This window comes from Helobdella robusta, assembly GCF_000326865.2.
Source record: "Helobdella robusta unplaced genomic scaffold HELROscaffold_66, whole genome shotgun sequence".
NCBI classification, from domain to species: Eukaryota; Metazoa; Annelida; class Clitellata; order Rhynchobdellida; family Glossiphoniidae; genus Helobdella; species Helobdella robusta.
The window spans coordinates 252,445-266,900 of NW_008705371.1; the positions used below are offsets into that span (position 1 = coordinate 252,445).

Here is a 14,456-nt window from a genome sequence, read left to right on the forward strand (position 1 = left end):
ATAAACCTGGGCCGGCTTCTTTGGCATCAACGATAAAATAAGTAGGTTCTTGAGATTTAACAGGACCTTCGACCGCCGGTCCGTGTAATTTCACCTTTACAGTATTTAAAATAAGTTCAATGTTTTTTTTTATACCTACTTTCTTATTGTTGATTTTTTTATGTTGCTATAAAATATACTGACCTTGAGAGGATTAGTTACTCCAGAACTAACGGTTATTTTAAATGGGCTTTTTGGTACGGGTTGTCCTTCAAACTTTACTGAGGCAGTAATTAATTCAACAGATACAGGAACAAATTCGACTGTATATGTGTGGTCTTTGTTGTCAATAATTTTAGGTTTTAATACTTTACCATCAGCGCTTGTCAATGCAACATCAGGGTGACCTTTAAAACGTTCATATTATCATATTAATAAAATTAAAATAGTTCTAATTTTAAATGGATCAAATACCAGGTCCTGCTTCTTTTGCGTCAATAACGAAATATGTGGTTTGGCTGGCTTGAACGGGCCCCTCTACAGCTGGTCCATAAACTTTTACTTTGCTAGGATCGGTATCAGATGAAGGCTGCACTAAAATTTTAAATGGAGATTTTGGAACAGGTTGTCCAGCATATTTGACTTGAGCTGTTATAGGTTGAACAAGAACAGGAACAAATTCAGCAACATATGTGTCGTCCTTTTTATCAGTAACAGTTGGTTTTAGCAAACTTCCATTTTCGCTTGTCAAGGTTACTTCAGGAAATCCTTCATTCAATTTAAATGTTAAAAATTATTAAAAAATTTAAACAAGTTTATTAAAATTATGGACTTTTGATAGACTTGTTTGATCTCTTTTTTTGAACGGATGGTTTAAATAACATAAATGTTTTTAAGGTTATTAACAATTTTTAAGGACTATCAAGAATGAAACTTTTTTGAAAATCTTTCTTTGAAAAAATAATAGTTTTAATCAACCATACAAACTAATTGATTTGATTAATAGTTTAAAATCAAATAATTACCTGGTCCAGCCTCTTTGGCATCAATGACAAAGTGAGTTGGTTTACTGGACTGAACTGGTCCATCAACAGCTGGCCCATAAAGTTTAACTTTTGATGCATCTGGCTTAACTCCTGAGCCAAGTTCAACTGGAATTTTGAAAGGACTTTTAGGAACTTGATTTCCCGCAAACTTAACTTCGGCTGTTATTGGCACTACTTGTTCTGGAACAAAGTCAACTACATAGGTGCCGTCGTGATTGTCTTTGACTTTGGTGCACACCGGAGTATTTTGGCCGTCGTCAACCGTCAATTTCACTTCAGGGTGTCCTTTTGATAGATATTAATGAATATTTGTATACCTATTATACTTAAACTATGTTACATTTTTTAAAAATTTCAATGGTTATAATAGATACAAAAAGTATTTTCAAAATATTTGGAAACTTTAAAAGTGTCAGGGTTTAAAACCTGGTCCGGCTTCTTTAGCATCAACAACAAAATGAGTTGGTTCGTGAGATTTGACCGGTCCTTCAACTGCTGGGCCATACAATTTAACCTAGAATTAATGTGCGGTAAATTATTAGTTAACACTTACTTTTATTAAGCAAGTTAAAAAATTAATCAAATTGAAATAAATTTTCTTGTAACAAAGTCAATAAAAAACAGTTTTATAAATACTTTAGAGGCATCAGAAGGACTTTGTTCTATGGGTATTTTAAATGGACTTTTAGGAACTTGTTGTTCAGCAAATTTTACCTGATTGTTAGATAATTTTATAAGTTAATTTTTTACATAACTTTAATAATTTTTGGTTTAAATAACTCAATTTTTGTAAACACGCGTGATTATTTCAATTGGATACGATAAATACTTTTAATTTAATTCATTTTAATTTATACCATTGAAAAACGTTTTCAGTCGCAAGTTTAGGAAAATTTTTGTAATGTTTGAAAATTAAGTTATTTTCAAAATCTTTTTTCCCTCCACAATAATTAACAAAAATGATGCATCTTAACTTATTGTCTAATCATTTAAACTGCGCATGTTCTTCATTGCGCAGTCCTGACAAACGTAGAAATTTTACGACTTGCGCAACCTCGAGGACCAACAAGAAATGAATAAAAATAAACGTACTTGTGCTGTTATTGGATGATGTCCAACAGGAATGAAATCGACTTTGAACGTGGCATCTTTCTGATCCGTCACCGTCAGTTTTATTGGTGTTCCATCTTCGGTCGAAAGAATGATTTCAGGTTCGCCTTCAAAATAAATTTTTTTTTTATAATAACTGTGAAATTAAAACTATTAAGTAAATTTTACCCGGCCCAGCTTCTTTAGCGTCAACTATAAAAAATGTTGGCTGGCTCGATTTGACTGGACCTTCAGCAGCTGGTCCGTATATTTTGACCTTTGTTGGATCGACGTTTGGTCCCATAACAACTGATACTTTCAACGGACTTTTTGGTACATGCTGTCCCACAAACTTGACTTGCGCAATAATTGGTTGAATAGATTTGGGAGTGAAATTAACTTTGTAAGTACCATCTTTGTTGTCACTCACGGTGAACTTTACAGGTTTTTGATCCTGTTCTGTTGCCAGAACGATTTCTGGTTTACCAACTGTAAACAAGCAAATTGCCAGTAATATAAAACAAATAAAAATTTTGTAGTAATATTTTACCATTTCCGGCTTCTTTTGCATCAATGTTAAAAAAGGTTGGAAGGTTAGACTTAACTGGGCCTTCAACTGCTGGTCCAGATAATTTAACTTTTGATAAATCTGGTGCTCCTCCTGCTACAATAATTCTAAATGGACTTTTTGGTACTGGCTGACCAAAGTATTTAACATGAGCTGTCAATGGTTCTGATTTATCAGGGGTAAATTCACACTTAAAAGTCTTATCTTGATTGTCGGTAAGAATAAAAGGGACTGGAGCCTGTTTATCATCCACTAAAAACACTTCCGGTTTGCCTGTTAAAATAATTTCATCAATCAAGATATGCGAGCAAATTTTAAAAACATTCGTATACGGCATAAGTATGGAGTTACTAAATATCACCAAGTTAGCTCAGTCGTTACAAGTGTCATGTCTCGCGCTGCTATTACGCGATGACCTGGTTCAAATACATTTTGCCCAAAATTCAAAAACCATCATACGTGTAAGATGTGTTGCTTGCGCATGTATACCTAATGTCTGTATCGTGTGGTGTGGATAGTAAAACCTTTTAGACACAAAAGTTTAATGAAAAGTATAGACTAAAATAACATGTAAGCAGCAATGTTTTTGAAAGAGCTGCATTATAAAAAATAAAAAATATACCTGGAGATGCTTCTTTGCAGTCAATGACGAAATATGTAGTGAACTTAGGAACAACTTGTTTTTCGACAGCCGGTCCGTATACTTTCACTTTGCTCGATTCAGCTACTTCACCACTCGTTACGGTAACTTTAAATGGACTTTTTGGTACGACTACGTTTGAAAATTTGACATCAGCAATTATGGGAATGAGAAATTCAGGAACAAACTCAACAGTGAACGTTCCATTTTTATTGTCTACAAGTTTGGATGGCACTGGTTTCCCATCTTCCGTACTTAGCATATATGCTGGAGATCCTAAAAATTAAAAACGCACCATTTAAAAAAATATCTTTTTTAAACTTATCCACTTAACCAAATTTTCAATTTCTGATGCGGACAAACTCTGGCTAGAAAGTTTCGCTGACCAAAAATTTGAAAAATCTGCTGTCAACGCAGTTAAAACAATGTCGACGACTGATCACAATATGTTTGTTCAATTATTGAATTATACATACTCTTTATACATAAATTTTGTTTTTGTGGTCTGGTACATTTTCAAACGATTGTGCTTTTAGCTCACTACCCCGCTTTAAAAAAGGGTGAATGGAATATAGGTATGATCTAACGATCTCCGACCATCTGTTTAACCGTTTAAACTGCATTGATGACAAATGTGCAAATATGGTTAACATAGAAAGTTCGTGACTATACTTGCATCAGAAAATAGACATTCAACAACGACAACAACCTAAGTATGATTCAAGTTCATAAACTGCTAAAAAAGAAAGTGATAGTGTCTTAATTTATGATATTTCAATTAGTTTCGAAAGCTTTTTTGAGATACTGTTTTTAAAGGGAGCTAACTATACAAATTCAAAAAATAAAGTTCCAATTAGTATTTATGTTATTTTTGTTGATCAAAATGTTTGTTGTTGTAAAGAGATGATATAATAACAGTTTTATATTTAATAATAGTAATAATAACCTGGGCCAGCATCTTTGCAGTCGATAATGAAATAAGTAACATGCTTAACAGGCACTGGCTTCTCTACAGCAGGACCATAAACCTTAACCTTACCGGCGTCGCATCCGGAACTTATTTGAATCTTGAAAGGACTCTTGGGCACAGGCTGGTCAGAAAACTTGACTTCAGCGCTGATTGGGGTAAGAGATTCAGGAGTGAATTCAACGGTGAATGTTCCATCTTTGTTATCAGTAAATTTGGCAGGAACTGGCCTTCCATCCTCCGTTGCCAATGTGAATGTAGGTGTACCTGAGTTTTAAATTTATTTTAGAAACTTTCATATATCTTTTATATTGTATAGTGATTGACGTTGATATCATCATAATTATAACATTTCGTATACCTGGGCCAGCGTCTTTGCAGTCAATGATAAAGTGAGTCAATTGAGCCAATTGTACGGGATGCTCAATAGCTGGTCCGTAAACTTTAACCTGACAAACAAAAAAAACCCAAGTTTTTTTTACTAAAAACTTTGATTAAATTTTATATGAGTCATATAAACATACTTGAATGTAATAAGCCAAATATTTTTTTTGCAATAATGCTTACCCGACTGTTTTGAGTAATTGTTGTATTTGATTAAGTTGTTAATAAACACAGTTGTAAAGACATTATTGTTATTTTTTAATTTAGTTATTTTGAATAATTTAAAAATTAGGTTTGAACTATTTATGGTGTTCAATTAAAAACAGCCTACCTTGGACACATCAATGTTGAACTGGACAGTAATTTTGTATGGGCTCTTTGGAACTGGTTGGCCGCTGTAAGTAACCACAGCCGAATATGCTCCTACCGTCACGGGAGTAAATTCAATGCGGTGAGTTCTGTTTTTTTGATCCAACAAGTTGAATGGAACTGGCACACTTTTCTCATCCAGCAATTTAACTTGGGCTTCGCCTTCATTTAAAACGAGTTAAACGATAATGATACACGTGATTTATAATGTCTATTGTGAAATGTTAACAACTTAACAAAATTTTGGATAACACCAAAAGTTACATGTGTACTACCTGGACCAGCTTCTTTAAAATCAACGATAAAATAAGTGATTTCATTGACAAAAACTGGTTTTTCAACAGCCGGTCCATAAACTTGCACCTTATCGGGTTTTGCAGATTCAGCTGTGACCTAAAAAATATGAAAATAAACCAGTTAAATTCAAAAAAAGAATAAAATAATAATTAATTATTGCATTCATTTTAAAATAGCTGTTACTGACATTAACTTTTTATAACCAGTAGAATCTTAGTCTTTAATCAATTTAGAATGAAGTTTTGATTAAAAAGGTTTCACGTAAAAAATTAAAAACATGTTTTTTAACTTCAGCTAAATTTAACAAAATTCAATTAAATTTTTTTTACCACATAACATTTAAAACAGATTCAATTAAATGATAATACGATCTACCAATAAACATTTTGTAATAAAAATTTGATTGACCGTGAATGGGCTTTTAGGAACAGCGTTATCAGCAAAGAAGACTTCAACTGTGTGTGGTCCAGGTTCCGTTGGAGTAAATTTGACTCCAGTTGCGACATCCGGTTTCTCCTCCAGTTTTGCTAGGACCATCTTGCCAGAAAGACTCTTAATATTGACCTTCACCTTACCTGGACCAGCCCCGGCCGTCACAACTTCGAATGGGACTTCTTTGTTGACTGGCACAACTGAAAATTGATTATTTTAACTAGTGTTTTACGTTTTTGAAACAATAAATTAAGGAAATTTTTTAAATTATTTAAATTGTACGTACATTCTGGTAAATCTTTTACAAAGACTTGTCTGATATCAATTGCAGCCTGTGCCGTTATACGGAAAGGACTTTTTGGGACAGGAGCACTGGCAAATTGTACATTGGCATTGTATGCACCAGCAACTGGAGCTGTGAATTCAACTTTGAAAATACGATCTCCTTGGTCAACAAGTTTGAGGGGAACACTTCCACCTTTTTCTCCAATTATCACCACCCTCGGTTCACCTTATTAGTCATCAAAAATACAAATTGAAATTATTTTATTTTTTACTTTTTCAACACATAACAGCAATTTTTTGCAAATATTTGGTAAAAACAATGTAAGATTGTACGATCAAATTTGCGTTACTGTTACATTTTTTAAACTTAGCTTAAAAACGGGTAAAACAAAATTAAATAATTAATTTGAAAACAATCAGCACAAAATAAAGTAAATTTCACAAGACTTACGCAAATATTTGTTAAATTTTTCTATACCATAAATATTATTTTATATAACGTCATATATTATATCACATATATCAGCATCAGGATAAATGTAATTAACTATCCAATCCAACTATTTTATTATTACAGCCACAATTGTCATTATCATCTCTGTTTTTTTTTATTGTTGTTGGATAGACAGTAGAAATTAATAAACATATTTCACCTGCTCCTGCCTCTTTACAATCGACGAAGAAGTGAGTTGGTTCATTGACATTGACTGGTTTCTCCAGTGCAGGACCATACACTTTCACCTTGCTGGCATCAGGCCCGCTCTGAACGTTAATGCTAAATGGACTTCTTGGCACAGGTTGGCCTCCGAATGTCACTTCACTCTTGTAAATTCCAGCAACTGGAGCTGTAAACTCAACTCTGTAGGTGCGATCTTTGAGATCTTTCTTTATAAATACCAATGGTTGACCTTTATCATTTTTCAGTGTAACTTGAGGTTCCCCTATAATATTTAAAAGATTTTCTGCAGTTATTTCAAAACTTGATAAAGCAATGTTGAGAAATATTAAATTGCTTATTTAACATTTTGAATTTTATAAGAAAAGTTGCATTAAAGAACAGTCTACCTGGACCAGCTTCTTTGCAATCAATAGTAAAGTAAGTGAGAATTTTAGCTTGAACTGGTTTTTCAATAGCAGGCCCATAGACCTTGACTTTTGAAGCCGCAAGTCCAGTATCTTTAACATTTACCTAAGTAGCAAGAAACATGTTTCATGGATAAAGTTTAAAACATTAATTTTTGGCATAACAAAATAAACAGACCAAAAATGGGCTTTTTGGTACCGGCTTTCCACCATAAGTGATAGTGATTGTATATTTTGTAACTTTTATTGGCAAGTATTTGCATGAAAAAGTAAGATTTTTGTTGTCAACAATTGTAACTTCAACAGTCTTTTTATCGCTGTCTGTTGCCGTAATAAGCAGAGGAGCTTGACCTCCGGATTTGGTTGCATCAACAGTAAACTCCGCCCATTTGTTTACCATATTACCTTCGGCTTCCAAACCAGGTCCGAAAGCAACGACCTTTGATTAAAAAAATGTTTATATAAATAACTATCATAACGCACAATTATATTTATTACTTTAGTAGCGTCAATTTGTGCTGAGGGCTTTGGTGCAACGGGTAAAGGTGCCCCCTCAGGTCGAATGTCCACAATGTACGGTGATTTTGGTATATCATCGTTATTTGATAAAATTCTGACAGCATATTCCCCTGCAACTGTAGGCAAGTAAGTGACGTACATTTCTGTTTGCTGTGGATTTTTAGTTACATCAATTTTTGCTTGAGATGGTCCTTCAATTTTGAACCCTAAAGTGATGTTCAAATGAATTGCATATTATTATAGATAATTAAAATATTTTGAAAATATTAAAATGAAATTCAACCCACCAATCGGTCCTTCTCCGTTTGGTTGAACAGTGAATTTGGCTGGTTGGTTTACCACACCAGACTCTAAACCTGGACCAAAAGCAACTACTTTGCTGCTTTTCATTGGACCAATGTCGACTTTAAACGGACTTTTTGGAATTTGTTGTCCAGCAAAAGTAACATTAATTATGTGAAGACCCGGTTTTGTCGGTTTGTATACACATTCATATGTGACGCCATCATCTAGTTTTTTGAGAGTAGTTTGAACGGCTGAACCGCCTGGACCCATGACAAGAGCTCTGGGTTCAGCGTTTCCAGCATTTTCTGTGTGAATAAGAAAGCTTGCCAGATCACCAAGACGAACACCTTTTGGCTGGATACCCCTTCCACTTGCCCAGCACTTTTTAGCGTCAATTGCTGTATTTAAAATATAATTTTATTTTTTTTAAACAAATTAATATTATTTTAATAATATTTAAAACAATTGTTACGTTACTTCTGCTAAACAGCATTAGTTTAAGTGAAACTTACGTATTTGAGCTTGAGGAGTTGCAACAGCAGGTTTATCTGATGAATATAATTTCATATTGACATGATATTTAATACGATATATAAATTAAATTTTATCTACCTGCAGGTTTGGGAGCCCCTGGAGCTGGTTCAACTGGTTTAACTCCTGGGGCAGCTTCAGCTTCTTGTGGTTGATCAGGCAGTGGAACAACAGGCTTCTCTGCAGTTGCGTTATTGAATACCATTTTTATTTAAAATAATAAAGTTAGATAACTGTCTATTATTTACTAATTTATTTACTACATATGCTTATTTATCACCAAATTTTTTACAAAATATAAAAATAAACTAAAACTCACTCGCTTGAGGTTGTTCTGGCTCAGCCACTGGTGCTGTCGAGCCAGGGACAGCCTTAAGAGCTGAAAGTATATTTTAAGTAAATATTTAAAAAATAAATTTGAAATAATTAGTTATTTTTAAAGAAATTTTTATTATTTACGTGTTGCCAAAGAATTGGCAGCGTTGTCCTTTGGAGATGCAAGAATAGGCTTTCCAGGAAGTCCTAATGAAAATCATTTCGTTAATATAAATTTTAGTAGTCATCAATTTATTTACTTAATTATTTAAAATTTTATTTAAAATTTTATACTAACTGGATGCATCGACTGGAGGACCACCCTCTGCAGATTTTTAAAATTTGTTAAAAAAGCAATAATTTATTTTCTTTGAACTAAATAAAGACCAACCTCCACCAACACCGACTGGATATGGACTCTTTGGAATAGGCTGACCAGCAAAATTTACGTTGACGGAATGCAAGCCAGGAACTTCGGCTGTGTATTCCACATACCAAACATCATCTGATTTTTTGGTTACAATAGCTTTTACTGGCCTGTTTTGTGGATCGTAAACTCCAACGTCAACAACTCCCACTCCAGCGCCTGAAGAATCAAAGTGGTTTATAAATGGCTGAAGTTATCAATTAAATGTTTTATTTTGTCAATCATTATTTGAAAGAATATAAAAACAATTATTAAAAGACCTTTAGTGATGACATCAAAATATGTTTTCCTGTTGACAAGAACTCCTGACTTTTCAACTCCGGGTCCTTGAGCGATCACTTTCTTTGGATCTCCAGATTTTGCTTTCGGAACAACGTTAACTAAATATGGTTGCTTAGTGCTTGGTTGACCAGCCCATTTAATAGAAACAGTGTATTGGCCATCAAGAGTCGGAGTATAAACACAGTTGAAGGACTTTGTTCGATCATTGTTAGGAAACATTTCAACCTATGTTGTGTTTAAAAAATTGTTGAAAACGTTCGTTTGCATAGTATAATGTTATAAAGAATTTAATAAATTAAAAATTGATAATAAGAAAAATGCAAAAAAATATTTACCTTTTCTGGCGCTTTTTTTGGATTGAGAACAACAACTTCTAGCTCACCTGGACCCGCATTAGCAGTCTCGACCATGAATCTTGCTGGTGCTCCCACTACGTTTCCATTAAGTTCCAGACCTGTCAATTATAACTGGTTAAATCAACTGGATTAAATTATTTTCCATATTAGTTATTAGAAACGCATCTATTTCTAACTTAAATCAAATTATTTTCACCCAACCTGGACCGTAAGCTTTAATACGTTGAGCGTTTGGCTTCTGTTGGACAGGTGCTCCAGATTTCAACTTTGCACTGGGGAACCTGGAGAGGTAGGTCATCATACTGAGTTCATCAACGTTGGGATTGCACATTTCTTCTGGTTTTATGACCTATTTACATAAAATATTGTTAAATTTATTTTTCGGTTGATTGATTTATGTTTAAATACCATGAGCAACAAAATGTTGCCATAATCAACATGATTTAAATAAGCTTGCCTAATATAATTTAAAATTATCTTCAAAGTTAAAAATAGACATCATTAAAAATTTAGAAACAGTTCAAAATAGCTTTAACAACTTCAGCAATAAAATTTTCTGACAATAAAATTTTTTCTTCTGCAGTTTTGCGGCGTTTTAGCACTGATAGGCTATCTTACGCCTTTGGTCATTGTTGTGAATCTTTTGAAAAGCGGGGCAATCAGATAATGAAAATGTTTACTTCCTTAATGTATGATATTAGGCTTACTAGGTTTTCAGTTTAAAAAATTGAGTGTATCATTATATATCCGAATGATGTGTTTCAAACTAATAATAATAATAGGAAAACATCAGAAACATGAGAAACAGTTAATAACAATCTAACGATCATGAGTGAAATCGATATTAGACTATGGCGGCCCAGTGTATGGTGGCACCAGAAAATCGTATATGAAAACCCTCGAACCAATAATAAACAAAGCTTTAAGAAAATGCTTGGAAACAAAAAATTTAATCCGCGAAACAGTTATTTCATTCTCAGTTCGACAAAAAATTAAAAATGGTTTTGATATTCTTCCCAATTTGGCTAATTACTTAAATAATAAAAAAGATTGTCTCAACGCATCCATATAAAAAAATTTATAAACAATTTTTGAATGGCAAGATAATAATTCTAAAAGAGCGCCGGACTTGCTGCAAATCTAATAAATCAGGACGTAAAAAATAGCGAGAGATGCATAAATATAACATCACATGATTTTTTCAGTGTGTGTTTTTGATCCGGCTCCTATTCTATTATCTCTGACATCATCATTTTCATCATCGTTTAATTTCCGCAGTAATTTTTATCGACGTTATCATCATCATCCTCATTATCATCGTCATTGCATTGAAAACAATATATAGTTTTTAAACTGATGTTATTTTTTACAAGAATGAACCAACCACTTCCTCTCCATCAGATAGGATATCAATTTTTTATAGGATATCATATTTCCAATATATTTTCTACACCAAACACCGTGATTATTAACTACGTGATCGCCGTAATGTAGGTACAATAATTTTTTTTATATATATTTACCATGTATATAATCATAATCGATTCGAAAACATACATTTTAAAGTTTAACAAAAATCAATAGCAATATTAACACCTCATTATTGTAACACGACCCGTAACAACTTTGATAAAAAATCGTTTAAATTATGCTAGCTGACCTGTGGCACATCCATGAATTTTTCAGCAGCATCCATTGCCTCTTTTGCGTTAGGTACTTTATTTTTAGGATCCAATGTGTGCCAGTCTGGGCATAAACCTGAGAGCGTATGTTTGATATTTTTGTATTTTCATTATGAATCGATTGCCTTGAAAGTGAAAGAGAAATGAATGGAAGATTTTACGACGAACCTGGTGCAAGAGCATCTACGAGGGCAGCTATGGCTGTACCATCGTTCCAATCGCTAGTGAAGTTGGTGATGTTTTTTTCTGGAATTTTGTTCTGAATCCAGGCCAGCAATCTGGCATAAATTTGTTAAATTTTATATCAATACATTTTCAATCTTAAACTAAATGAATAATGTTAACATCTGAAGTTTCCAACCGTTGTTTTGGAGTTTGGTCTTTTCCAAATGGGCCACTATCATCATCCCACGCTGGCATGGTGATGGAGTAGTGAAGAATAAGAGTCCATATGAGACCCATGATCAGCTTCAACTTTTGGTCTACGATATCGGAACTGTCTGCAAAATTACAATGTAGTGTCTTGAGAATGAATATCCTACTAATCATGTTCGAACAACCATTACGACCAACGAAAGCGTATTCAGTCTAATCTGATCAATTTAGTGAAGCAGTTATTAAATTAAATTTATTGAAACATCATTTATGAGCCAGCAGCTAACCTATGTTCACCAATTTGATGCCCTCTTTCTCTTCCAGAAATTTCAACGACATTGTAACATTTTCAAATTTTTGCGTTCTAAAACTTGGTCTTTTGTTGTATTTTGTGAACTTTTTGCCTGACAAAGCTTCGATCAAAGCTATCAACTTCAAACCGTCTGCAAAATCCTTTTCCATGTCCTTAATCTCAAGTTTGGCAACTTTTAAATGCTCGTTTGTCCATCTATATATGGATAAAAATATTTAAAATTTTTCAAATGTTACATATCAAAACTTGATTAAAAATCTTTTGTCATTTATGTGTTCGCCGCTCCTGTTTTCCCAAATAATATTTCCTCAAATATTATTAATATTAACAGTTTAAACAATAACAACAATAACCATGATATAATAATAATAACGAAAATAACAATAATACCAATATTGAATAAATTTGATAAGCAGTTAGAATGTTGTGAGCATTGGAGTAACACAAGAAGCACCTTCCAACCTTGTAAATGTGTTTTTCTGGATGACCTTCCACATGGCACTGTCGGCCAGTTCCCTCTCTGCCTCCACATTTTCTTCGTACTGATCACTCATGTCCGTTATTATGCGCTGCATCATCAAATAGTTTCAACGTTTCATAATTTCTATTGTAATCTTATCATTCAGAATTAAAAGTAAGTGAAATTTATTTCAATAAACATTTGCTGACTCGACAGAATTTTTAAATTAAAGCCAAAAAAATTAATATAATAATCACCTTAAATTGTAAAATATTTTAAACATGATTTAATGCAAAAATCCATCAACAAAACAAGAAAGATGGCAAATAACCTGATTTAAAAACTATTGAAAACAACGACGACGACGATGTTTATTCCAATGAAAGCCGATAAAGTGAAGTCGAAAAGCGCATAGAACCAGTGGCGGTGGCGATGGTGGTAGTGGTAGTGGTAAGCTACACCTCCTACAAGCCTATTCGATAGAGCTGATCACTCTACGCTAATCTATTTATACCAAATGTTACTTGCTAATATTAAAAGTATACAGGCAATCAACTGGAGCAATATAAAAGTATGTCTGCATCAACATTATATTTGTAACATATACATTCATCCTTACATATAATATTTTTCGATATATATGAGAAGTATTAAAATTTTGCATACTTATATATATATATATATATATATATATATATATATATATATATATATATATATATATATACATAGACCTTGTAAAAAACATAGAAAAGAACGATGGAATATAAACAGTTTTAGCAGTATGCACATAAAGCGTTTTGATAATATACATACACTATGTATGTATATATTAGAGATATGTATGATTGTACGTATGTGTATATATATATATATATATATATATATATATGTATATATTACGTATACATGTAAAGCGTAGAGGTAGGCATATGCCTTTATTAGTAAATATAAGGCATGCAAGAATTTGCACATCCTATATAGCAGAACTGAAGTTATTCCGGAGCAGCTTGAAGCAGAGAGAAGCTTATTGGAGAAGTGCACCTCCATTGCTTTATTAATGTTTCTCATATTTTTTTATTTCTTATATCACCAACATACAAAATCTACTTTAAAAATTATTTAATGTGCCCAGATATATTATATAAATACATTAAAATCTTTGAAAAAAATATATTTTACTTGTTTATAGTAGATGGTGATGTGTGTGTGTGTGTATGTGCGTGCGTGTGTGTGTGTGTGTGTGTGTGTGTGTGTGTGTGTGTGTGTGTGCCTACAGAATGTGAATTATGAACATTAATACAATTTTGCCAGACACTATGCATGCGATGTGTTTAATTGTTTTTGAAACATTTTGTTTTTGTATGAAATAGTTGTACATGTATATACAATACACCAGTTATTGAACGCTTTCGAATGTTTGTGGCAGCATCAAATTATATGCAAATAATTTACATAGAGTTTGTCAATAAAAAATAAAGCATGGTATTAGCAATAAATAAATTCATTCCATCTATTGTATGATGAGCATCTAGTGAAGGATATTTCCACGATGAACAAATGCTGCGCATAAAATTTTATGATTTGCCCTTTCGTATGCAATATCCCCAAATTTGGAAAACAAGATTTTACTAATCATTTAAATTGAAACATTTACAGAAATATTGTAAATGTGTTACTCTGCATAAATTTCGTTGGTATTATTTGTATGTATCCACATCCACGCATTCCATCTCCTAACAACAACACGTCTTCTTTCTGTACCAAAAAAA

General features: G+C 32.9%; 1 protein-coding gene across 1 annotated transcript in view; it reads right to left on the reverse strand.

The window, feature by feature from the left end:
• The window catches only part of HELRODRAFT_194084 (hypothetical protein), a gene marked incomplete at both ends in the record, with an annotated part of 32,332 nt that extends 19,554 nt beyond the window's left edge, over positions 1-12,778 (reverse strand). Inside the window, 34 exons of the mRNA XM_009030221.1 lie at positions 7-94; positions 184-386; positions 454-747; positions 1,005-1,310; positions 1,452-1,539; positions 1,662-1,739; positions 2,118-2,242; positions 2,304-2,603; positions 2,665-2,955; positions 3,305-3,598; positions 4,269-4,556; positions 4,651-4,738; positions 5,005-5,204; positions 5,318-5,435; positions 5,748-5,971; positions 6,058-6,282; positions 6,710-7,018; positions 7,122-7,245; positions 7,318-7,578; positions 7,638-7,864; positions 8,015-8,341; positions 8,556-8,654; positions 8,794-8,853; positions 8,934-8,996; positions 9,088-9,114; positions 9,181-9,375; positions 9,477-9,723; positions 9,834-9,952; positions 10,056-10,203; positions 11,515-11,612; positions 11,705-11,814; positions 11,898-12,036; positions 12,199-12,419; positions 12,687-12,778. Of these exons, the coding sequence (XP_009028469.1) occupies positions 7-94; positions 184-386; positions 454-747; positions 1,005-1,310; positions 1,452-1,539; positions 1,662-1,739; positions 2,118-2,242; positions 2,304-2,603; positions 2,665-2,955; positions 3,305-3,598; positions 4,269-4,556; positions 4,651-4,738; positions 5,005-5,204; positions 5,318-5,435; positions 5,748-5,971; positions 6,058-6,282; positions 6,710-7,018; positions 7,122-7,245; positions 7,318-7,578; positions 7,638-7,864; positions 8,015-8,341; positions 8,556-8,654; positions 8,794-8,853; positions 8,934-8,996; positions 9,088-9,114; positions 9,181-9,375; positions 9,477-9,723; positions 9,834-9,952; positions 10,056-10,203; positions 11,515-11,612; positions 11,705-11,814; positions 11,898-12,036; positions 12,199-12,419; positions 12,687-12,778 (6,076 nt within the window). The remainder of the gene's footprint in view (positions 1-6; positions 95-183; positions 387-453; positions 748-1,004; positions 1,311-1,451; positions 1,540-1,661; positions 1,740-2,117; positions 2,243-2,303; positions 2,604-2,664; positions 2,956-3,304; positions 3,599-4,268; positions 4,557-4,650; positions 4,739-5,004; positions 5,205-5,317; positions 5,436-5,747; positions 5,972-6,057; positions 6,283-6,709; positions 7,019-7,121; positions 7,246-7,317; positions 7,579-7,637; positions 7,865-8,014; positions 8,342-8,555; positions 8,655-8,793; positions 8,854-8,933; positions 8,997-9,087; positions 9,115-9,180; positions 9,376-9,476; positions 9,724-9,833; positions 9,953-10,055; positions 10,204-11,514; positions 11,613-11,704; positions 11,815-11,897; positions 12,037-12,198; positions 12,420-12,686) is intronic.
• Between the last annotated feature and the right edge of the window lie 1,678 nt (positions 12,779-14,456).